Source organism: Centroberyx affinis, unplaced genomic scaffold, assembly GCF_046629955.1.
Source record: "Centroberyx affinis isolate AG114_WGS23_722 - 3 ecotype Tasmania unplaced genomic scaffold, CSIRO-AGI_Caff_v1 ptg000977l_1, whole genome shotgun sequence".
NCBI lineage: Eukaryota > Metazoa > Chordata > Actinopteri > Beryciformes > Berycidae > Centroberyx > Centroberyx affinis.
Genome location: NW_027279547.1, coordinates 257544 through 283396, shown reverse-complemented (window position 1 = coordinate 283396; position 25853 = coordinate 257544). Strand labels below are relative to the sequence as shown.

The window sequence follows — 25853 nt, the reverse complement described above, 5'->3', positions numbered from 1 at the left end:
TGACTAATGATTAAAATAGAATAGAAGCAACTAAAATGATAGAAAAATGTCATACGTACATACATAATAGTAAGCATTATAGGAAAATTAAATGTGACTTGTCTTTTCAAAGTTTTTTCTTCAATAGAGTGCAATAAAAAAAACATAGAACACAACACTGAAGCCAAGCGTCCACAAGACGTCTAAAAATCGTTAGTACTGTAGGTCACAGAGGGCAGAAGACGGGGGGAAGGAGAGAGAGAGAGAGACAGAGAGAGAGAGAGAGAGAGAGAGAAGAGCTCAGGTCACAGCAGAGAAAGAAAGGAGGACTATTAGCTTGCCAAGTCAAATGCGGGAAGAAAATAATTTTTGAACAAGCTTGAGCGACAGTGGAAGTAATGCACATCACAGTTAGCTTTAGAGACCATAGTAGCATTTGTACTTGCATGTCGTTAAATAAAAAAAAAAAAAAAACAACAAAAAAAACAAAACAGAACAATCCTGAATTCTTGGAAAGAAACAAGGACATAATCACCACAAACAAACAAACAGCCAGCCAACAAAAGGGAAGGAAGGGGGATTGGTAAACATCAGGAGGGGGATCAGACAGAAACCTTTCAAAGGAGAATCCATCTTGGATCTGAATGTCAGTGGAGCGATAAGACGCTAACGATAAAACGTTAAAGAACAAGAGCTGGATTTTTCCCCAAAACCAACTCACCACTAGGCTTTTTTTTTTTGCGTGAAAACTATACATAAACTTTAAAATGATTTTTGGGAAGTCGATCCAGACTGTTAGGTTTCTAGGGTTGTGTCGAGTGTGCCGGTGTCGCCTTCTGACCGGACCGGTGACGTCACTCGTGCCACCGGGACCCGATCTGTGCAGAGTGTAGGTTTCTGTTTTGGTCGGTATCAGACCTGCCAACCCTGGACATTTTTTAAAGTACCATATCAGCAGCGGAAAAGATGCCGATCCTGTATTTTTGTGTGTTGTTTGTCCGTTTTCTATTGTCCTGCTTGCACCTGTTAGCGTTTTCGACCACAGAAACTTAAGTACAGCCATACAAAAGTAACATTAGATCGTCTGTGACGGAGGGAGCCGGTGTGTCAGACCGCACAGATGAAGACCGGGAAGACAACCCACAACCGAAAAAAGATGAGTGCGACCCCAAAAATTCATCCCAGTGTGTTATGGCCGTGTCCCTGTCTGTCCAACAACCTGCTCAGCTATGTGTTCTGCACATAGTATCAACATCTGTCACTAAGGACCAGCCAGTAAAAAATATTCACAAGTTAAAAGCATTTTAAAATCTAATTTTAACAAACAAATATTGGGGAAATAATGTGAATCAAAAGCCTGGTGTGAGAGAGTGTACAAAATGATGAAATATAAACTATATGTGGGCTTAACCTGTAACATCATGATTGTTTGTCACAGGTTGTTGTAAAGGTTTTCTTACTGATTGACACACTGTGTATTAATTTATGTAAAGCTTGCAAGTGCGTTTCAAAGATCCCTAACCCTAAGTAAGTAGGTGACAGTTCCTCACTGGTCTGGCTAAATCCTGAGGAAATGATATATACAGAAACATAACTAATAAATAAGTAATACAAAAGTAAAAAAAAATTAAAAAGTTATGTCTGCTCACACATCATCATCCCCAGGTTTTAACCTGACCAAAACCTGTAAAAGTAGATTTGAAATCTACGGGTCTACTGGATCTGAGTCGAGCGGCGTGTGTTTTTTTATTTGTTTATAAGGTGTTGATCACATGATAGGCAAGCTTCACATATATGAGATCCTGAGATTCTGTGCTATAAATTTGAATTTAAATAGGCGATGAACCTTTGCAGTGTGTGAGCTATTAATGAAGTTCAATTTCTAAGGGATCGTCAAAAGAGGCTGCGCTACCAGAGAAATCATTTAAATGTGTCGAGTTCAAAGGACCAGCTGTAAATCTAGTGTTTGCACATGGATAGGGCTTGGATCATTCAGGTGTGCCATATTTTACACAATGAGTTGTAAAGCCAGACTGTCAACAGGTGTTGCGGCGGACAGGTGCTTTCCAAACATGAGCGGTGCCATCGGCTGTACGCATATGGCCATCGGGGAGCCAGGCACACATGAACAGATTTATCGGAATTGGAAAAGACATCACATGAACATTTAACCGGAGTGTGACGCACACATGGCCACTGACAAGTGTTTGTTTAAAGTTTCAATGTAATTTGCACTGCAATTAGAGAGTGGCTTGTCAGCAGGTTGAGTAGAAAGCGGTTGTCACTAAGAAACTCATTTTTTCATATAAAAACGTATTATTTCTGATATAGAAAAACATCTTTCAGTAATTTCTTATAGACAAAAATGCAGAACAGCCCAAATCATTTAAGATTCTCTAAGGCATATCTGATGATTTATCCAGTTGCATGTTGCCAATTCAATCCTCATGTACAGACGTCCTAAAAAAACTGTATTAAAGACGCTCGGTATTTAACACCTCAGCAGAAAGCCATGAAAAGCAGAAGAGTCCATGGCCTGATTTTCCACTGTACCAATAAGAAAGGACAAAGAAGCCAATTCTGAATAGGAACAGCTCAAATGTGCTGATCTCAATCTGCATAAGACCATCTGGGCCTATAATGTGCGAACATGCATGCTTAACAGTTAACGGGTATTATTCAGAAGAGAGGAAAATCAATTCCTCCAACCAGAGAGCACGCAGACTCACGGATTACTTCCTGAACCCTTTACCTCATGGTCCATAAACCTCCCAGTTCATACAACGACTGTTCGAGAATTTGGAGATTTCCTTACAGATGTATTGATAAATTATTGATATTTTGTGATCTCAACATAACCAAACAAACCTCTCCAAAAGGCATTTATTTGTTTTTTTCCTCACTGCACCACTAGTAGGCTTTTCACCCTGCATATTTTTTGCCTTAACCCACCGGCCCTTTAACCCTGCGCTAACTCAGCAGTTATCCCAGGGTTAACAAAGCGTTTCACACTTGCCAGTTCCAAAGGGTGATAACCCTGGTTTTAACCCCGGGTTGCTGGTCCCGCTCCGCAGCAGGGTGAGCTGCAGTGTGAAAAGCCGCTCGGAGGCTGTCCCAACTTGACACACGAAAAATTTTAAACTTTCTCAAAGTTCAGTAGCCAGACCAAAAACCCCCCAAAAAAAGACATTACCCCAGGCTTAGGCTCTCTTCATTAGCTGCCAGTAATGGAACAAATTGATTTAAAACTTGCAATACATCACATATTTCTTACACACCCTCCACTCAGGCCTCCTTGTTATTCAGCCGATCCAGATGAAACCAGGTGGTGGCAGAGCCTTTTCCTACGGGACCCGCTCTCTCTGGAACCAGCTTTTTGCCAGTGTCAGGGAATCAAACCGTTTCAGTATTTAAGCATTAAAGGATAAGGCCGGTGTTTTTTAATGCATTGCTTACCGTCAACAAATCCTATGAAAATAACAAAATCAACAATGCGTTTGCTCTACTCCCGTTACTTTCTGACTTCCCGCATACCGTTTTTAGCCGTCAACCCGGAAGTCATTGGCTCCAATTGCAAGCTAAAAACCTTGAAATACAGCTCACAAAGACATAGTTTCAATTTAAAAAATCACTAACTGTTACCACGAAAAGTCAGACTGTTGTAGTTATTACCAAATCAAATGGGAACAAATTCTTCATTACGCCGGGGACTATTTTCGGTACTACGGAACTACTTTCCTGAGATCACAAAGTGTTTACAGCCGGCTTATTAAGTTGTTTGGGGAAAAAGTCGGCTGGCCCGGTGCATCGCGATGATGAAATATGCTGCCCAGAGCAGCAGCATGGCTCTGTGACGTGTTTTTAATCGTTTTTTTAATACAATGGAGTTCTACGGCTGCTGGGACATGGCTTCATTGGGCATCGGCTACATGGACGAGACTTGCTGGCAAAACAAAATCATTGCTGATTTTGTTATTTTCATAGGATTTGTTGACAGTAAACAATGCATTAAAAAACACCAGCCTTATCCTTTAAAGCTCTGCTCATTCAGCACAGCCCACAATCAGCACTAATTAATGCCTGACCATACATTCCTGTTTCCCTTCTTCTCTACTCATCTTGAGGATCTGCTGAGACTCTCCTGCTAGGTCTTGTTAGATCTGCCCCGGTGTGACCCCCGAGTTCTCTCTCTCTGTTTCACACACACACACACGCGCACAAAGCTGAGCTGATGATGAAAAGTCAGAGGAGGGTGATTGCTCCTGCCCTTTTGTCCTTTTCAGACTAAAAAATCAGAGAGTTTCTAAAGGGGCACAGTGCTACCGCCGATCTACTGTGGACCTATGAGCTAAAAGCGGCATATAACCAGTCTGAAGGGCATTTATATCAAAGTATTTCCACTGTAGCCTGTTAACCATGAGGCACCGTATTGGACATAATTCAAACTTTACCTTGCAAATACACACATTTCACCTCATATACCTATATAAGATGCGTACACATTCAAATGTAATGAAATACTCTCATACACACTATTGAAACGCACTCATAAACACTAGTGAAATGTCTTATGCTCATATACACCACTGAAACACTCACATACAGTATATGCTATTGAAACATGAGGGTTACACGATTTCTACTTTTTACTTCTCTAGATATTTCAAAATCAAGGAGCTGTGCAGCCACATGTGAAGTTGTTTCCAAAGACACTCCAGGGAGATTCACAGGGTGGAGAGAGTACTACTCAAGTAGAAGTAGTTACCTTGCTGAAATTTTACTTAAGTATAAGTAAAATGACTGACTCTACTGAACTAAAAGTAAAAAGTAACTCATCTTAAAAGTTAACTTGGCTCATTAACTCTGAGTCTCATCCTCACTAGCATTGTTTATTTCCATGAGAACATTATCAACATTTCTCTGGTAGACAAATTAAAGGGGAACACCACTGAAATGCTCTTCCAGTGGACTGGGACAGTTCAGTCCATGTCACCTGACTGGAAAACCTGGAGCTGTGCTAAACTTTGTGGAACCATGAGTGAGAAAGCATTTCACTAGTGTATGCAAGAATGTTTCAACAGTGCATACGAGTGTTTCAGTAGTGAACGCAAGAGGTTTTCAATAGTGTATATGAGAATAGGACAGGAAATTAAAGGAATAGTTCACCCAAAAATTAAAATTTGGTCATTATCTACGATGAGGGGGACCTCATGTCAGTTGAAACCCTGGTGAAGTTTGTATGTCAATATAACTTTTCCTTTGTGATTTAGACAGGGCTTAAAGACCTCTGTCCAGGTGCCGGATTTTTGGCATATGGACGTTTTAGATTCACAAACAAAAAAAATTCGACAAAAAAAAAAAAAAAACTCACTCCACGTGGGTTTTTGATGCGTTTTATCCAATCATACTTTCTATCACAATGTAGCGCCGATTCCGTAGTGTAGCACAGCTGAAAATATGGAAACGAAGTTTATGAAAGCTGATAAAGATACACGTGTCACTGAGACAGGACTAAAAAACAAACGGCGATAGGCATGGATTGAATAAACGGGAAACCGTTTGACAGTTGGTGCGACAAATTAAGGGAACCGGGTGTTTGTTCTGTACTGTGTGCTCAACCAGCAGAAAGAAAGTCTCTTTCCACATGAGGTAAATCCCAGACACAACGCCTCTATGCGCGCACTCCGATATCTGACCACACCGGGAGCGATAGTTACAGCTGCCACTCCAGCAGCAATGACAGACCTGAACGTGATCTGTCTTTCACAATTTACAATCGTCATTCAGCATAAAAATGTGGCATTGCTTTGGCTGTTCTCTACAGAGCTCTGCAGGGGCCACTTGGTAAGAAAAAAGAGTCCTAAACCATGCCCGCGGATTAGTAGACCGTGCACACGGATTTGTAATATGTATACTGATAACGTCAAACAGGGACACCACAGCGGCCCACAGAGTTGCATATAAAATTTAATTAACATGCTTTTTCTACAAGCCTGATTTATAGGGAGTAAATGGGTTTCATATTGTCACCAAAACACACATCGGATCATAAATTAGACCTACTGATGTGATTAATCAATGGTTCACATATGGTCTAGGTGCCTAATGGCTATTACAGCTCACTATATGTATGCCAAGCTGTGTGTAATGGCTCTGGCTCACTGTATTCAAGTTCAGAAAGGAGAGCACTAGCCTGTTTGGCGAGTGGTGAATTAAAAAGATTAATACTCAAGCTGTGTATTCCCAACTAACATTGAGTTGAGGTGTCACTACAATGTCAATGCCTCTAACGTCACTGCATGTCAATTTGTTGCTTGTGTGTCTCTTCCACACTCTGCCCTGTTGCCATAGTGACAACGTTCAAAGCTGAGGTGACAGACAGCCAGGGAGCTCTTTAGCGCCATTTAACCATTTGTCTGTTCATTAGCAAGATATCGCATAAAGTTACCACCGGATGTGGCTAAAATTTGGTGGACAGATAACTTTGCCCTTGGCCCAAAGATCAATTTGATTCGATTTTGCTGATGATCTGCATCTGGAATTTCTGTCATTAGACGATCATCGTTTTTTAGCCAGAACTATTATGCTGTGTTCATGTGCTGGTGGGAAAAAGTTTCAAGTCAGCCGTTAAATTTGAAAGTGCTACTTTCAAATGCTCCCGGTAAATCAAACAAAAGACAAATGATAAACAAACAGAAACTGATGTGGCTGCAGATTACAAGCCTGCAAGATGTGCAGGCTGCAACTTTGCAAGTTGGAGAGCATTGGAGAACATTTGCGCTCTACCAGCTGCCTTTAGTTTACCTTGTTATACTTGAACATCACATTACTTATACTGATCTCATAGTAATAAAATATGAAATATACAAAAGAAAAAGTGATTTTTATGCATGAATCGTTTCGAGTGTTTCAATAGTGAATGAAGGAGGTTTTCAATAGTTTTTTTGAGGTTTTCAATAGTTTTTTTGAGGTTTTCAATAGTGTATATGAGCGTTTCAATAGTGAATACAAGAGGTTTTCCATAGTGTTTATGAAAGCACTTCAATAGTGTTTATAAGATTGTTTCGATAGTATATGAGAGGTTGTCAAGAGTGTTTCAGTTGTGTATATGCGCCTAAGACACTTCAGAAGTGTTTATGAGGGTGTTTCAATAGTGTTTCATCACTTTTGAATGTGTAAGCATCTCATATAGTAGGTATTCAAGACATAAATGTGTGTATGTGCAAGGTAAAGTTTGAATTATGTCCTTCACGGCACCTCATGGTTAACTGTATGATTACTTTTGGTCTGAATATCAACCACATTTTTAAAATAGAAAGCCAATCTATCAATATAATGAGTCTCTACATGTCTCTTCACTTTCAGCAGCCTGACTCAGTTTCACCTGGGATTCTCAGGGGCAAAAAGAGTTGAGTATTGACTGCTATTGACGGAGTAGTGCAACTTGTAGATGTGCTAGCTATTTTGTATAAACCAAGTGACATAATCTAGAAATATCGACACCGACTGATTGCTTGCTTATCTGGTATAGAAACAGATTTTTTCTTAGTTACTGGAAAATGGAAATGGAAACTACCATGGTAAACAAACAAACTACTTTGGTAGGGTCTTATTTGATATTTTAAGTGCTTTTTTTTTTACATTTCATTCTGTTATCCCCCCCCCCCATCCCACTCAGTCTGTACACGACTGTTTCACAGTAGCTTTCACCACTAGCTCAGATTTATTTGTCCTAGTGATTATGTCTTGCCCGCCTTTCTTGTCACTGGTATGTTTAATGAAGTTCCAAACGACCAAAAAGTTTTTAACTCCACCATAAAATATAAGGAGCGTGTTGCGCCTGTTGATCTCTACGGTTGCTGCTTCTCTTGAGCCAGAACTCTCCTGACACTCAAAACAAACCAGACACAGCTGCCAATTTGTGTTCTCTGCAAACGCACTGAAAGTTTCCCCTGGCTAGACATTTGCTACTATCATTAGCTCAAGGCATGGTAATGGCATTATTGCAACTGACGTGAGCTGCTAGCAGAGTTCAGCAGTGCTAGCGTGTGCTACTGATTAACCCAGAAAACAAGTCTGCTCTGCGTGTCTATTAATAAAGTGCTTCATAGGACAAAAAACGTTGTGTGCTTCATTTCATATGTAAATGCATTCTTCACTCTCTTTCCCTAATTTTCACCTTGGCGCCACAGGCCGGGCTGTGTGGGCGTCACTCCGTCTCGTGGGGAGGGGTTTTTGTCTTCCGTGTTTCTTTAGTGACATTGTGAAATTGTCGGTCTTCCCGTGCCTAAATCACTGTGTTAGCCTCGCTCCATTTTGTTTTTTTGCCAGTTGAGTCAAAAACTGTACATATGCGTATTTTAATGTAACAACTCATAGCGATGTATTTTGGTTCTAAAAGTTACGTAGCTGGTACACAAAATGCGTTCAGGTTGGCAGGTATGTAAATATACACATGGTTGATTTCATGATATGGCCAGGGATAAAAAGGTGAAGTCATACAATGTGCTGTACGTCAGTTCATGGAGTCACTGGACAACATGGTGGTGAGGGAAAACTGGATAGGCAGAGTGGCGCGGGGACGTTTAGGTTGGGGCTCATTTTGTGTGTGTGTGTGTGTGTGTGTGTGTCTGTGAGCGTGTGTGTTTAAGGTGCGGCAGGGTGGGGTGGTGCGGTTAAAAATGTCCTCGGTTGAAATTCAGGCTGGTGATGTTAATGGAGACAGTCCAAGTTCAACAGGTGAGGTCAGTCCCTACTGAGGTTGTTTGTGTGTATGAATGATTGTATACATAAAGGACTGTATACGCAATATACATTTGTCTGCGGGTAAGTATGTGTGTGCAATGCGTTTTTAAAGTGGAGCTCTAGGTGCTTGCGGGTATAGGTGGGTGCACAGAATGGATGCGTTTGTATGTGTGTGTGTGTGTGTGTGTGTATGTGTTCTACTAATAAATGTGATTTTGACCTCATCGGCCCTTGCTGTAGCCAGGGAAGAACTGGTCGAGCAGCATCTGGAGCGTCTTGTTGAGGATCATGATGTAGTCCTTGCCCAGGTCGTGGCGGCAGGCGGGACAGGTGTACACCTCCGCTCGGAACGACCGCTGGAGACACGTCTAGAGGGGCAGGAGAGGCACAGAGACACAAAAAGACAGGGGTTTTATAGCGTTTTGGTACATTAATAGTTGGACTAATGTATAGTGATTTCACTGACTTCCTCGCTCACACGCTCAGCACCTACCTTGCAGACATTGTGTGAGCAGATGGTGGTGATGGGTTGGTAGGCCAGCTCCTGGCAGCACACACACATGAAGGTCTGCTCCACCTTGCGCAGGAAATTCTTGATATGTACACAGACAAAGACAGACAGACAGACAGACAGACAGACACAGACAGACAGACAGACACAGACAGACAGACAGACAGACAGACAGACAGACAGACAGACACACATGGAAGGAAGGAAGGAGGGAAGGAAGGCAAATTATTACCATGGAAACAGCTCAAAGAAATTATTCATTACAGCCTTATCCAAAAAAACGATCCTACTGCCATTTTAAACACAACAGCAACATTTCTTTTAAGAAAACAGTACAGTGACAAATCGGACTGCAAATCAGGATGAGTTTGACCATCTTTGAGTTTGGCAGTTAAGGCCTGAAGACCAAGGGACCGTTCCCTTCATTTTCAAGTTCAACAGTGACTTTTATTAGGTTGCTATGTGTTGCGTTGAGATGCACTGTGTACACAATGTTGAGGTGCCTGAGATGCATCACACAGGCAGCGTCAGGGTGCGTTTGCGATGCGTACCGGGCCCTCCCCAAGGTGTCCCATGGCTTCGTCCCAGAGCTTCTTGTTGGCCACGTCTTCCCGGATCAACTGCTGCTGCTGCTCTGACAGCTGGAAGGCCTCCTCCACCTTCACCCGCTTAGAGGGAGGCTCCTCCACCGGTGAAGCTTCTGGTAACCACACACACACACAAGAATGAAAAAATTCTGCTACTCTTGGAGAAAAATCAACAAAACTCTAATATTAAAAATCAGCACATTTTGGCTGCAATTGCCTTCATCAGGGTTAGAGGATTGCTTGTATAGTCAATAATAAATATCTCGAATGACATCCAAAATGTCCACCTCAGGGCCAAAGACACAAATTCTATAGTGTCTCCTACATCAGATAGATGATAGCAATTGTTGCTTTTTTTTTTAACACTGGTGTATGATTGGTCTATGGGCCCTGAGGTGGACATTTTGGATGTCACTGAAGAGTTATTGTTGACTATGTATGCAATCCTGTAACCCCGAAAAAGACTGTTGCAGCCGAAATGCCTTGGGTTTTAATATTAAAGTTTTGTCAATTGTTCTCCAAGAGTAGCTGATTTTCTTTTTTGATTCATGAACTTTGGAGGAGCTGCGACGTTGTGACAGATTTTTTGCCTTAAGGACACACACACACACAAATTACAATAGGATGAATGTCAGGCTGCCAGTGGACAGAAGGAGGACATGGGTGAGTTTGTTTTTATTCCGTAGTTTCCCTTTGAGCTTCAACCGTAAAAGCACCCACCACTCTCCCTGGGCGTCTTCTGCCCTCCGTTACTCTGTGGCTCCTCCTCGTCCTCGTTGGCCATCAGCTGCTCCTCCTCCTCCTCCTCTTCCTCCTCTTCTTCCTTGGCCTTGGGGTGTATCCGTGGCCTGCCCCTCCCGCCGTGCCGCTTCCCCCGGGTGGAGCCCCCACTTCTGACGCTGGCCTCCTTCTTGGTCTTGTTAGCCATGGCCTCCAAGTAGCCAGGCGGGTACTGCAGAGACAAGATGAGCACCAAGAGGACCACTTATTTGGGAAAAAGAGAAATAGTTTGCTTCTGTTTTCGATTTGTTTTCACTTCTTTTCACAGGTCTTAAAACCAGTGATAACACATGAAGAAAAAATCCAGAATGAGCAGTTGCAAGGGGTTTTCACAGTCACATGCAATTGAATCTCTAAAGCCATTTTCACACTGTGTGCCTACACATACGTACATATACATACAGTACTGTGCAAAAGTCTTAGGCACCCTAGATTTTTTATATAAATTTCTGAGAAGTCTTCGATGTTTATTTCATTTTTTTTCATATTTCATTCATTAGTGTGTCAGTAGACTACTGTTTATTGTACATTGTTGATATTCAGAAACTTTTCATTTCATTAGTTTTGAAAGCATCTTCGCTTTATGGATTTCTTTGACATATGCCTAAGACTTTTGCACAGTACTGTACATACATACATACATACGTACATAGATATATGTGTACATACATCCTACTTCTTACCTTAACCCTAAACCCAAGCCCTAACCCTAATTAGCCTTGAAAAAATGAGAACTGTCAAAAGATTTTCATAATTTCTCTATCCTTGTGAGGACATTTGGTTCCTACAAGTATAGAAATACAAGAACACACACACACAGACACACACAGACACACACAGACACACACAGACACACAAACACACGCTCACAGTCTAACCTGTACAGCCAGGCCCAGTTTCTTGATCCTCTCCAGTCCCTCGGGTGTCCATGGGGCGGGTTCCAGATCGTCCCGTCTCAGCAGGTACCTCCACACCAGGAAACCACACTTCCCGATCTCCGGCCAATACTTAACCACCTGGGACCCCCGGACACACAGGATTAAATTACATGTAATACAAAAAATGTAAAGAACAAGGTAAATATGTTAATATATTTATATAGACTCAGTTTTTTAACACATATTGTATTGTTTGTCAGAGGATATACAGTATTTCCTCTGTAAGTGCACTAAATCCCTTTTGGATGTGAATTCATATCTTTTCAATAAAAATCTCTATGGGCTGAAGGTTATATATATAAGGAATATATATATATACACATATACACACACACATATATATATATATATATATATATATATATATATATATATATATATATATATATATATATATATAATATATATTTTTATTTTAAATATATATATATATATATATATATATATATATATATATATATATATATATAATATATATATATATATATATATATATATATATATATATATATATATATATATTATATATATATATATATATATATATATATATATATATATATATATATATATATATATATATATATATATATATATATATATATATATATATATATATATATATATATATATCCCATGCCACCCTGCTCCCTAAATTTATGACATGTTATGATATCAGTGTTGGTATATATTTGTAATTATTTCTCTGTTCTTGAAGTAACATATTTCTTGGAGTAAATTCATCCATTTCCAACCTAAAACAGGAGTCTGCGTGTGTATTTGTCTGTACCTTGTAAATGCCGTCGTAGCGGTTTCCCTCCTCTGGAGCGTATTTGCTGATGCGTCGGCCCTTGGAGCTGCGCACTACTCTCACCGGCTTTCCTGCCCGCCAGTTCCTGGACTCCGCCCCGTCTTTGTCGTTCAGCGGTGCATCACAGTTTAGGGCCAACGCCCTGCAAGAGAGAGCAGAGGGCGAGAGTCACAGAAGGGACAGAGAAATGTTTATCAAGTCTAGTTTGGGGATACACACTACAGCTTGACTCGGGTTTTAAAATTTCAGCATGGCCCATTCAAATTCCTGCCCCAGGGATATATCAATCAGTCAATCAATCAGTCAACGTTTATTTGTATAGCATGTTTTCGTACACCGTACTACAATGCTACAGTAAAAACAGACTCATAATAAAAGAAATAAGATAAAATAAAACAATAAGATGAAATAAAAAAAGGCAAAGTGCAATAAGAGAGAGAGATAAGAGAGGAAGATAAATAAATGAAAATAAATTAAATTCAAGTAAAAGCAATGCTAAAAAGGATATATCATTTTAGCCTGAAATGATAATGTTACTTCTAATGATAAGTTGTGTATGACAGTATTTTGTAACAGTGCTGGGCCTGAGCTTGAGCAAACCCACAGTGATTTAGATTCAGTCTGAACCGAGACCGCTGGGTCCAGGAGGAGGTGCCATCGAAATGCACCCACGGGATCAAACTCATTTTGTAGACTGAAGCTCAGTTTGGAGTCAGAAAAGAGATGTGTGGTACCTGTTCATGTGGGTCAGGGTCTGGTCAAAGGAGTGCTCTCCGATCCGCTTGTTTCCTGAGAGGTCACGACCCCCGCTGCCCGTGTAGGTGAACTCATCTCCCCTGTCCTGCAGCGGGAGCCCAAATCCACACAGATCAGTAACTGTTCTCCACATACCCAAACCAAGAATTCCCCCAGCATCGCTAAGCATATTTGAACAAGCACTTGTGAGGAGAATAATATGCTATTCACATAAAAGAAATGCCAGGTTTATGAAAAAAAAACCAAATCCTTTAATACAACATGAACAACGCACCACTTCATCCTCAAAGCCCCCAGCCAACACCAGCGAATAGGATCCATCGTTACTGCGCCCATGGATGCCGCCCACATGTGGTCTGTGCACCCCCGCCTCGCTCACCTGGAGGGATGAAAGGAGAGAGAGAGAGAGAGAGAGAGAGAGAGAGAGAGAGAGAGAGAGAGAGAGAGAGAGTGAGAGAGTGACGGGCAGGAAAGTAGAGGAAAGCCATTGATTAGATGAGGAGGATGAAGGACAAACAGGGGAGACAGAAGATATTATAGAAGGGAGATTATAATGTGCTGGGAGTGTAAAATGACAATATAATCCACAATAATATCACATAATTATACCAACTACTAGATTTGCTTTAACCTTTATCAGTAGTCAGTAGGTTGCAGCTTGTTGCATTTGAACATTTCAGATGTTTGCAGGGGATTTGGGATGTAACAGCGGCTAACCTGAACTCTGAATTTCCAGGTGGTTCCCACAGGAACGCCGGGTATGGGTCCGTAGTGGTTTGAAGGAACAATTGTGCATTCCTTAGTGCGCCCCACGCAGGCCATACCCTGCAATTACATGAAGTACTGAGAGGACAAGAATCCAATGCTGAGGGAAAATAACATCTTGCACATCAAATTTGAGTGGAATTATCTTGTAAGTACATAAGCGTTTAGATCACATTTCTACATGTCGTTTCAGAGTGGGGCGGTTAACTTTCGCCTCGAGCTCATGATGAATATTTATGTGCGAAAGGGGGCCTAAGCAGTGATTATGCATTCAGAATTGATCAGCATTCAATTTCTGAGGTACATAGCATATCACAAGCAAAAATACAAGGGCAACTCTTAACAAACAAATGCAGTTTATACAAGAGTCATATAAAATTGCGATAATGTGAACCTCAAATGAATGCTGTGTGACTCACGGCACTTAAATGTGCCCAAACACACAGGCTAGGCTGTTTCCAATTAGTATACAGAGAAAGAGAGCATTCTAGTAAAGAAAGGAGTTATTTTCCATTGGCGGTTCCAGGAAAGTGGCTAAGTCATGCTTAATGGCATTGTTCACATTGCACCATGGAGTAGAGTGTCAGGGAGCGAGCGGCCAAGAGGGAAAGGAGCCACACGATCCCTTCATTTTGCTATGAGAAGATTATGTGCCCCACAGTTCTTGAGGAAACTTTTTAAGAATGCAGTTCAGATGCTTTTTTTTTTGGTGTTTTTTTTTTGGGGGGGGACATTTAAATACATGTCAGCTGTCTCCCTCTGTCTGTCTCATTCTCGTTCTGTCTCAGCAGCTAGAATAAGATAAATCCAATCACATATTTTTTGCGAAGCAGAGAGAGTGTAAATGTAATTTTCTGGCTTGTGGCCTCTAAAACAATGAAAAACGTGCAAGGGGCCATGATTATATGAGGAGAGCTTGATAATTAATATGTCGATATTCTTATAAGTTTGAGCATATTTTATATATAGGATTACGAATCAAATCAATGTTAAGTATGAACACAATCAACCAACAATGGGATGCCAATCTAAAGGGAGGTGGATACTGATCAATGTTAACTGGATTAACAACTTACAATCATCAAAATTTAAGTCTGATCTAAGGTTCTGAGCTGGGGCAATATTTGACTGAGCTTGACAAAAAAAACACACACACACAAGTGCTAACACAAAGTAAAGAATAAATAAATGCTAGCACAGAATGAAGAACAAAATAACAATTAGCAAATTAAATTAAATGAATGAATAGAAGGAATGGATAATGCACTGAATGAATGAATGACTTGAGGGAGTCAGTTTGAGTTTATATATCAGATAGGTCTGCCCAGATTGTTGGTGTTGAGGGTCTACAGTACCAATTTTAGTTAATAACTGCTGTATAACGTTTGTTAGTTTTACAGTAGATTTCCATGAAAGCAGAACTGATTTCTCTCCAGGGGAAGGAGGGGAGGCATTAAGTGGTTAATTTGAAAAACACATAAACAGTGCTGTCCATATAAGAATGCATCAGGAAGTCCAAGGTGTAGTTTAGTTTGAGTTTTGGCTGAATGAATGTGAGGTACAGGAGGATTATTTCACAACATATAGGCGAGATCTGGGTCCTTGTGGGGGAGAACTGGAAGATGTGATTGGATTCAAACCCTACAGAGGAAATCTACTTCTGAAGTTTTTGACTATTTGTAATTCATCCGGTGTTTCTCCCTCAAGTACCAATTCAGCACTCTTGTGTTTACTCGAGCACCAAGAAGCACCGATGAAATTGCATCCGGTCATAGCAGAGAGCGAGGTAAAGGGAAGATAATGTGTCCTTTCTCTGACAGTCCGTTGAACTGGAGTAGACGATCCAGTGGTGTAAAAAAAGGCCTTGAAATATAGACAGTGGATTAATGAACGTGGAGTTAGATGAGAATAACAAACTGAGCATGCATTTAATGTTTGATGAAACATGAATGGAAGTTGAAAACAAAGCTACTATGGTTTAGCGACATAACACTAACATGGGGGAAAAAAAATCTTTCTGGGATGGAAGAACACAAACGCAGCTTCAGTCACTCACGGGCGGTAAGAACCAAGAACCACAGCCTTTCTCTCAAGCTTACTGTTAAATTTTACTCTCCCTCTTACAGGCTACTGTGTGTCTACCTGGTTCGTGCGCACGGTGTGTGTGTACCTGTGGGTGTCCTTGTGCCTCACCTTTCCCCAGTCCCTTTGACTCTCAGTTGTTGCTGAGGGCATCCTGGCCTTCTTCTTGCTGGCTTTGAGCTTCTCCCCCGCCTTGATCACTTCACTGGTGTCATTCTTACAGGTGGGACAGTACCTAGCACAACAAAAGGGTATCATCTCCTGCTGATGTAGAGGGGTGTGTGTGTGTGTGTGTGTGTGTGTGTGTGTGGTGACAGCTGCAACAAAGCTGTAGATAAAAGTGTTTGAAGATCTAAAACTCAGCCATCAGCAATCAGTGTCATCAGATACGGTACTGAAGACATCAGCTGTGTGTTTGTGTGTGTGTGTGTGTGTGTGCGCCTCTGTATTAACACACCAATCTTTATATTCAGGTACGGTAACCGGCAGCGTGTGAAAACACAAGGTACATGCCTGCATCTGTGTTTATAACAGATAATTCCAGTCACATTCAAAGCCAGTGTATACACTCACCGAGCACTTTATTAGGGACACCATACTAATAGTGGGTAGGTATCAGCTTTCAGTGTGACATCCGCCTCCAGGTTGAACGTGTTGCATTCTGAGATGCTTTTCTGCTCTCCACAGTTGTAAAGAGCTTATCTGAGTTACTGTTGCCTTTCTGTCAGCTAAAACCAGTCTGGCCATTCTCCTCTGACCTCTCTCACCAACAAGGCCTTTCCGTCCGCAGAACCGCCGCTCACTGGATGTTTTTTTGTTTTTCGCACCATTCTGTGTAAACTCTAGAGACTGTTGTGCTTGAAAATCCCAGGAGATCAGCAGTTTCAGAAATACTCAAACCAGCCCGCTTGGCACCAACAACCATGCCACGGTCAAACTCACTGAGATCACATTTTTTCCCCATTCTGATGCTTGATTAACTGAAGCTGCTGACCTGTATCTGCATGATCTTATGCATTGCACTGCTGCCACATGATTAGCTGAATGGATAATTGCATGAATAAGCAGGTGTACAGGTGTTCCTAATAAAGTGCTTGGTGAGTGTATCTGATAAACGCACCTGTGACTGCATTACTGTTCATTTTAATATTGATCACTACTAAAATAGCTACAGTGTTTCCTCTGTATTCATTTAGCAGTGGTGCGCCACCACAGGAAGGAAATTACCACCACTGCTAGAGAAAATATGAAATTAGCATTGTAATTTAGTCTTACTGTCATCTAAAACTGAAATAAGTATAGCCCAAATGTTTTACAAGTAATGATTTTATCATGATTAAAAAAGCACTACAACCTCACCTTGAAACATAACTTAGACCCAAACAGCAACAGACAAGGGACAAAACTACATTTATCCCCCCAAGCACCACAGCTGCATAAAATTACAGAGGAAACTGAGATACTAGATTGTTTAATTAATTACTATGGATCACAAATTAAATATTTATTGTACATTTGTTTTATTCTTGTTGTTTGTTTTTACAATGGTGTGTTACCGCTGTTTTATAAAGGAGATAAGCTACTCGAGTAAAGCATTTTTACAACTCCACAGATCGTACGTAACACCGCCAATCAGCTGTTCTAGCTTCTCGGATGGACTCTCTCACCAGTCCTCGTCGTCGGGGATGGTGGCCAGCGGCGGGTTGAGACAGTAGATGTGGAAGGCCATGTTGCACTCGTCACACAGCAGCTGCATGTGAGCGTCCTGCTTGCCGCCGCACACGCAGCAGGAGCAGAAGCGACACTCGGTGTCGGGGTCGGCCTTGCAGTGCTTACACTCGGGCCCGCTCTTCCCTGGAGCCAAAAACAACAGAGCACACACACACACACACACACACACAACATAGATTGTACAGTAGGATAATTTATTTTGCTGTAACAACTACACACTGAATTCTGCCCCCATGACTGATATGGCCTACAAGTTTTGCAAGTGTTGCTCTCACTGTAGAATACATATGGCACATATGGCGCTTGTGTGTGTGTGTGTGTGTGTGTGTGTGTGTGTGTGTGTGTGTGTGAGAGAGATCTGGTGCATACGTTTAAACTGTCCGTCAGTAGCAGAGAGGGGGCGAGCTCCTGGTTTCTCCACCTGGTAGACTTCATCTAGAAACTGAACTTTACAATCCCCTATCACATCTCCTGGACCCCTACTGAGGAGGGGGCGGGCGGGGGGGGAGGGAGAGAGAGAGAGAGAGAGAGAGAGAGAGAGAGAGAGAGAGAGAGAGAGAGAGAGACAGATGAGATGAAAGAGCAATAGAGGAAAAGGATAGGAAACAGAAGGAAGTTACGTTAGTTAAGTTAGAAGGAAGGGTTAGAGAGGTGAAAGGGAATCACACAAGAGAAGCACTGCATATTACTTTCTGGTGAGGGACACAAACACAAAAAGTAGCCAAATAGATATTCCAATAAAGGAGGAGCAAAGGAGCAATCGTCCTCCATCCCCACCCCACCCCACCCCACCTCACCCCAGGAGGATCTTGACTCGGAGCTCCTTGTTGGTGCGGGAGGCCTTGGTTGAGGGCCTGCACCTCGGCGTCGAACCAGAAGCCCCTCTCCTCGGGCGTCTCCAGGTTGTAGTTTATCATGACGGGCAGGCCCACCCTCAGCTGGTCCCACCGCAGCAGGGTCCTGGCGCGTGGCCGCACATCCGCCGGTCGCATCTCCACCACGCCGTTCTCTGGGTAGCTGGCGGACAGGCGAGGAGAGAGAGGGAAGGAAGGGGGTTAAGTGTGTGAAATCTTTATAAATCGCCGTGATTTGCATCATCAGCCTAATATCCACTGGATTTCTGCCTCAAGGATAGTGGAGGTTAACTGCTACATGTACTAGATATATTTCTGTTCTCCACGAGCTTTTCAAGGTCAGCCAAAAAAATTTATCTACATTTCATGGCGGCAGGCAGTTCTCTATATATCAGCTGCATATATCAGGTGTGGGGTGTGTTGCTTGATTTCATTTGTTTAGGCAAATATTTCTGTAATAAAATAAAAGATGTGGTTTTCATCAGTTAGCAACGTTAACAACAAGAAATGCACCAAATGGAGTGTAAAGGTAGGGACAACCCTTGACCCCTTGATCACACTTAATGCATTGAATGTGCTGCTCCCTAATGAAAATTCATGAATTACAAGTGAGAATCCATTACTGCTGCAGATGCCTTGATTTGCAATGAAAGTGTTGCATGTGTAGAATTTTTGCCGCGATCACAAACGACGTACGAACACGAGTTAAACACAAGGATTGAACGGCTCAAACATACTGAGATCAAGCTGATCAGGTACGGTTACTGATGAAAGAATAGCATAATTTTTCATTGCTACTTTGATTCACTGATGAAATGTCTTCATCAGGTAAACATCACAGAGAGCAGAACAACAGAGTAGAACAACATTTGATTTATTTTACGCATGCATAATCAAGGCAAAAGTAGGATCAATTATTACGCGATGCATCTGCTATGGATTCATGCAGCAGCAATAGATTATCTCCTTTGAAATTAATGTACTTCCACTGGAGAGCAAAATATTAAGTCACCAATAGGGCCTCAAGATGTCAATTCATTTTGAGTGACAAGGTGGACAATATTCTGTCCAGCAAAAAGTGACTGGTCAAAAACAGATTTTGAACAATGTGCTCTTCTTTGGGAATGTAGGTAAATACAAGTTATTCAAAGGCTCAACTACATTCTCAATATTAACTTCACAGACTGCGATTCATAAACAACATTGGCCCGTCTGTACAAGAGCATGCAAGTCCACACAAGCACACACAGGCACAGGGGGGGTCAATGCTATCTGAGATTACCAAGCTGATTTTTGTGCAAAGCGCTTGCACATAAAGGCAAATGCTGGTCTTTAAATCCAGCACTCTGGGTCTGAGACGTAATAACTACTAACACAAGTTTTTGTTTAATTCATCAACAGCTTTGAGCTACAGGTCTATTTAATGACAAGCTAGGCCTTTAGCCAGATTCGAAGAAGGACAAAATCAAGCTATTACTTGAGTGTTCCTGTGATGATGAAAAAACAGACAAAAAAAATTTCTTACCAATAAAGTCAGGGATTTCAATTTAGACTGGACTAGTATGACACAATGTGATTTCTACAGGGCAAATTCTACAAGTAAAATAAGATAACATTTTTACAGGCAATGTCACATACATCAATGAAAGTTTCTTGTTTGGAAGACTAAAAAGAGGGGACCAAATTATGATGTTACCCAACCTCCCACTGTTAAACTGAACCCGTCCACATGGGTTTTCAGAGACACGCCTTCACATACCATACGGCATTCGCTCACATCTGCTTTCTGACTGGGGTTTTGGAGCAGAGGATTATTGGGGATTCTCACAACTATGGCCTCTGTCCGCCCCTCCCCATTAATCTACACAGAAAATAAACTGAATGCTGCTACTTTGCTGCTGTCGGCGAGGCACACTGTTCACCCAATAGGAGTCAAAATTAGGCCAGAAGTTTCCCAGATATCATGACTAACATACGGACAGGAGAACTGATCCATAGCACCTTCCCCGCTCTTTTCCAAATTATTATTTTGCTGGGGAGCTGCTGGTGTCTCTTTGAAGGCCATGAGTGTCCTTGGGGAACCACTGTTTTAGACAGCAAGAGAGCGAGAGTAGGAAATGGTCGTCATTATCCGAAGCAGCATCGCTATATTAGGTGTATAATCTTGTGTGTGTTCACTGCACAAATGTAGAGGTTTCAATAGGCAAGAAGATTCGAGAATAGGTGAGTTACAGGTAAATTTTACAAGATAAATAATTAGATATGCCATGATTAGGTTCAATAAAACATCCACATGTCTTCAGGATTTTAGATCTTAATGTAGCATGTTTTAAAGTATTCGCTACACAACTGATTTGGCAGACAACATGCATCATACTACCTGATATGAATTATATTTTATTACCGTTTCAGTTTTGCCATGCAGAAATTGAATTTGGCCCATTTCATTAAAGATTAACGTTTAGTATTGTTTACTCCTCATTAGGACAATTTAATTCACTGAATCTAATTGCGTTACTAAAAGTTTCTACTAAAAAGATCTAAACAATGGAGAAATGTCTTTTTGTCCAAAAGAGAGGCTTTATGCTTTCAGTGGCTGCAGTGAGGCCGACCGCACAGTCTTCCTGCCTGCCACTCATCATTAAGCCGTGGATATTAGGCCTAACTCAGAAATAAATTGATGGCTTGCTTGCTTGCCAATGCCCGGGCTTATGCCTACAGATGAACAATGTGTTCGCATGGAAGTTTAATTGCACAATAGCGAGCAGACTCAGGTTCACTCAGACAGTGGGAGGAGGAGGGGGGCGCAAAGCATTGTATGCACGAGAGAGTAGTGCATGTGTGCTTCTTTTTGGCAAGGCTGAGCCTAGCCCGGGTATTTTCTCTGAAACTCTGCACTGACGCAGAACGCACTCCGGCCTGTTGGGCTCAGGCTGAAAATGAGAACTGCAACCGTTACTGCAACTGAATATTTATCGTCTTTAGCGTTTTATCCCGTCAGATCATGTACTTATCCTGTGCTTTATTAGTGAAAGAGTATGATGCATAGTTCAGGCCACAATAAATTGGCCCAAAGGCTAGAGAGGGCCTGCAGAGATGGGCAGGAGGAGCTGTGGTACACAAGCAGTGTATTCCCGGGAAGAAGGGGCCGGGGCACAGGGCAGGGATTTCCTTTTTTTAGGCCCAAGGGATTACTGGGGTTCTGGAGGGGGGAAACAGAAGCAACACAAACACACACACTGACACACACAAATGTGCACACATACACACACACACACACACACACACACACACATACACATACACACGCACAGGAAAGCAATATCAACTTTGGAACACAATGGGACTCAGCATGAACAGAAGGGGAACACGGGGGCGACACAAGGGGAGCAGAAGTACCCCGGTTTAAGACCACACAAGCTCCGTCCCACTGAGCTGCTGCACACCGGCCCGCTTTACACCCACGAATATCCAGTGACACTCTTTCTGCAGGGACTTACAATGAGTGGAACCGTAGAATAAGATTAGATTCCTTCTACCCCGTGTGTAAAAGGAAATAGAATCACGCAATGGATGCACTGCAAATTATCTTAATGGAAAACATGACTGTTCACTGTACTTGATCAATTAAGCCGACACTGTTGGCTCTGCAGTGTGAAGCATTACTGGTCTATCAGCAGGCCAACGCCTGTTTCTACCAGCAGGTGACAAAACTCACATCATTTCATCAATACACTGGAAAAGATATTTGTGCAGACTTCAGGTCCTTAACTTTTCAGCTGATGATGCATCCAAAATATTTACATCCATTTAAAGTGCCGGCCCGCTGTGATGCAAAGGATTCTGTCATCAAAAGTTTTGGGGGAAAGGGGTTTTCCATGCATTTTGCCCCTCCTTTGAAACAAGCATTTGCCCTTAATTATATATGCTGTTGCCCAAATAAAAAACATAAAATACTGGTCTCATAAAAGAGAAGATTTGACATGTCCCATTTTTTTATCGATGCCTTTTATAAAGTCAAAATTGTTTGCAGAAAAACAGTTTGTATACATAGAGTGACATTAAATGTCTGCTAAAGTAGACAGGATCAACATCATTTATAACGTTAGACAGGCTTCTTATGAATGACAACTGAATGAGTAACCTGCTGAGATCAGAATTATTATGAATCAGCTAAAATTCATATCCAAAATTCACTCAACTCCTTTTAGATCAGGGCCTACTGCTGCACATAAAAGTATTGTGCTCTCCTTCAGAATATTGCTAGGTTTGCCAGACTTCCACCTCCAGATATCGCACATATAAAAAGAACTTAAGGTGCAAGTCTGAGGTCTGGATCCTGACACGTGTAGCACAGGTGTTAAATCTGTGTTGCACAGAGTTAACGCAACTCTGAGTCGCCGCCTACGCTGCCAAAGTAGCAAGACCCAGAGCGCGGCATTGAGAGCAAAATACAACCTTTCTCTGGGGTTGTGGGAAGCAGGAAGAAAGGCTTTCAGGAGCGGAGGAGATATACAGGGAGCAGAAATCGTGTTAGCACCCTTATCAATGTATATGTGTGCTAAAATGAAATTTAGAAACATATTTAATCAGTTGTGAAATGGAGACAACATGAATTATCAGCAGAAAGGCTCTTACGGCCTCCTCTATTATAAAACCATCATTAGTGCTTTGTGTGCTTAGCTGGAGTCCCTGTAAAGAGGGAGAAGGGGAGAGGAGAAAATGAGAAAGCCGCAATCCGCTGATAAGGAGCCGAGTTAGAAATGCTCTGGCTGGCTGAGCTAAACAAGCTATCTGAATATAATTACTTCATAGTAGTGAAGCAAAGTGACTGCAGTCTCTCTTAACCTCTGCGTAATGAGTAATCGAGGCCATAATGGGAAACTGCAGGGTTTTTAAAATATCCATCTAATTGGCTTTAATCTTAGAAAAAGAGGAGATTCGGAAGTACAGTGACGTGACTGGCATTAAGAAAGTGCAGGTATGAAGCATCAGTTGGCATGAGAGAGACAGATTGAATCACTACAAAAGTCACATATCGATGAATTAAAGGTTGATTAATTGACAATATCGGCCCTGATGGTTGTGAAGATGCAATAATGTGCAAATGGTCAACCACATGAATTTCTCACCTGCACAGTATGTGCACAGGAGCCGAAATCAACTTCAGCTGTGATTACTGGAACCATGTAAATGCTATTCAATAATAGCTAAGGCATACATTTATACAATCTTCCCACCGCCAAAGTACTCTTTGTGAAACCAAATTTGTGTGCTGTCTCTACATTTGGTAGCTTTTGTTCAACAGTTACTTTTAGGTATATTACACCATATATCAGTTTCTATGGTATATAGATTTCTATGTGCGGTTTCTGCACATTTCCCCAGACTTACTCTACTATATAACGAACATAGGAGGTCATGGCTACATGTTATGTGCCTTAAACCCCTGAGCCACCAGGACACCCTCTTTTTTGTATCTCCAGTTTGTCAAATTAGCAACACATATAGAGAGATGGCTGATGCACAGGCCAGTAGACCATCAAAGTAGCCCCTCCCCCTCTTTCCCGCTGTATAACTAAACACAGTGAGTGAGAGTGAGAGAAGAGCGAGACACGGCTTGGCAGTAATTTACCTCAGGTAAATTAGCCTACGCTGTGATTAAAGTTTTTGGTCTCTATAGTGACAATTTGTGTGTGTTGGTAAGAAATATACTAATCACTTTCCACCCAAAATACCATGCCTGTCCCGTTTAATTTGCAAATTACCGAGGCAGCTGAGTGCCTACCTGCCTGCAGCACCTCCAACAAACCTAATGACAGACGTATACTCCCAGATTAATTTTTAAGATAGCTGATGTATAGAAATGTATAGAAGACGTAAGTTACAATCATCTTAAGCACAGGAATTTGTTCTCTCTCATGCAGCCAACAGCTTTAAGCTGCTGGAAATCACAACATTATGTGGCATTATCACAAACAAGATGACAAATTCCATCTGCGTAATGATAAACTGCATGAACTGCATGAACGTATATTGCATTTTCCAATTTTACATCTATATTTGTTGCACTCTCCACAGTATGAGGATCTTAAATATATGTTGAGCTGGGCCAAGAGTTGAACCGTGAAACCAGATCTGAGAGGCTTGTTATGGAGCAACACACACACACACACACACACACACACACACACACACTGGTGCCAGGGAGCTGTGTAGAGGAGATTCTCCCAACATCTCACCCTATGGTTTGAGGCTCATTACATTCTGTTGAAAAGCTGTCCAGAATTGCTTCATGCAAAGCAGGGGAGGTTCATTTTGTAGGGCTGTTTTTCTTCCTCAGATTATGCAGGCAGGTGTTTGCAGGATGTGTGTGTGTGTGTGTGTGTGTGTTTGTGTGTGTGTGTGGCTGGGCAATCAAACCCAACCTCCACTTTCTCAGACAAATTAAATGATGGAAGAAACCTGGCATGGCGCTCAGGACAGAGAGGAGTTGCAAGCATTCAGGAAAGGGCAAAAAAAAAAAAAGACTGAGAATTAGTATAATGTCTCAGCAGCATATAAATATAAATCGCCCCGAACATACAGATGATGATTACGATCTGGTTTAGGTTGCTAGCATTCGTCAGTGAATGAATACACTGGATGGTTGCTGGTGGCATTGGCTTGTCAACGACACACACACTGGGGCGTTTCCAGCAGCTCAGTTGGCCAAGGTGCATACGGTATACCATATATAACTGCAACGTCCTGGGTCTGAATCCAGTCCAGGACCTTTGTCGCATATCATTCTCCCCTCTCTCTTCCATCCTTCCACTCTCTCTTGACTGTCAGCTATCAAATAAAGCATAAAAGAACACCCCCCCCCCCCCCCAAAAAAAACAAAAAAAACAAAAAACAAAACAGACACACATCAGCCGTGTGTTAATGGACTGCCGCTGCAGGAATACTCCCTGTCCTAATGCAAATAAGGATATAACGAATACAAGCACAATACCAGGGAATTGGAAGATAATAAAGTAATGCCAAATGGGAATGTTGAAAACATGTATTTTACTGCTTAACAAGCCTTGATACTGTTTTTCTGTTGCGACATCCCATGACAGCATACACACGCGCGCGCACACACACACACACACATATACACACACAGCGAGGAGGCTATGTCTCACCGGTGGCAGTTCACAGCAATTACAGACAAAGCGGAAGGAGCGAAGCAAAGAAGTAACGCTCCTGAGAACTCACGAGTTACCATGGAAACGTCGGCTTCTGAATGAATTTGCTCGAAAAGGGGAGCGAAAGAGATGAGTCCAA

The 25853-nt window shown here is 41.8% G+C and overlaps 1 protein-coding gene across 1 annotated transcript in view; it reads right to left on the bottom strand.

The window, feature by feature from the left end:
• Positions 1-7666: 7666 nt before the first annotated feature.
• The window catches only part of LOC139646337 (E3 ubiquitin-protein ligase UHRF2-like), a 31902-nt gene continuing 13715 nt past the window's right edge, over positions 7667-25853 (bottom strand). The window contains 14 exon segments of the mRNA XM_071522348.1: positions 7667-9092; positions 9218-9316; positions 9787-9935; positions 10543-10774; positions 11481-11618; positions 12331-12493; positions 13086-13192; positions 13382-13486; positions 13825-13932; positions 16066-16189; positions 17622-17808; positions 18055-18164; positions 18483-18529; positions 18531-18702. Coding sequence (XP_071378449.1) covers positions 8946-9092; positions 9218-9316; positions 9787-9935; positions 10543-10774; positions 11481-11618; positions 12331-12493; positions 13086-13192; positions 13382-13486; positions 13825-13932; positions 16066-16189; positions 17622-17808; positions 18055-18164; positions 18483-18529; positions 18531-18702 — 1888 coding nt within the window. The 3' untranslated portion in view covers positions 7667-8945.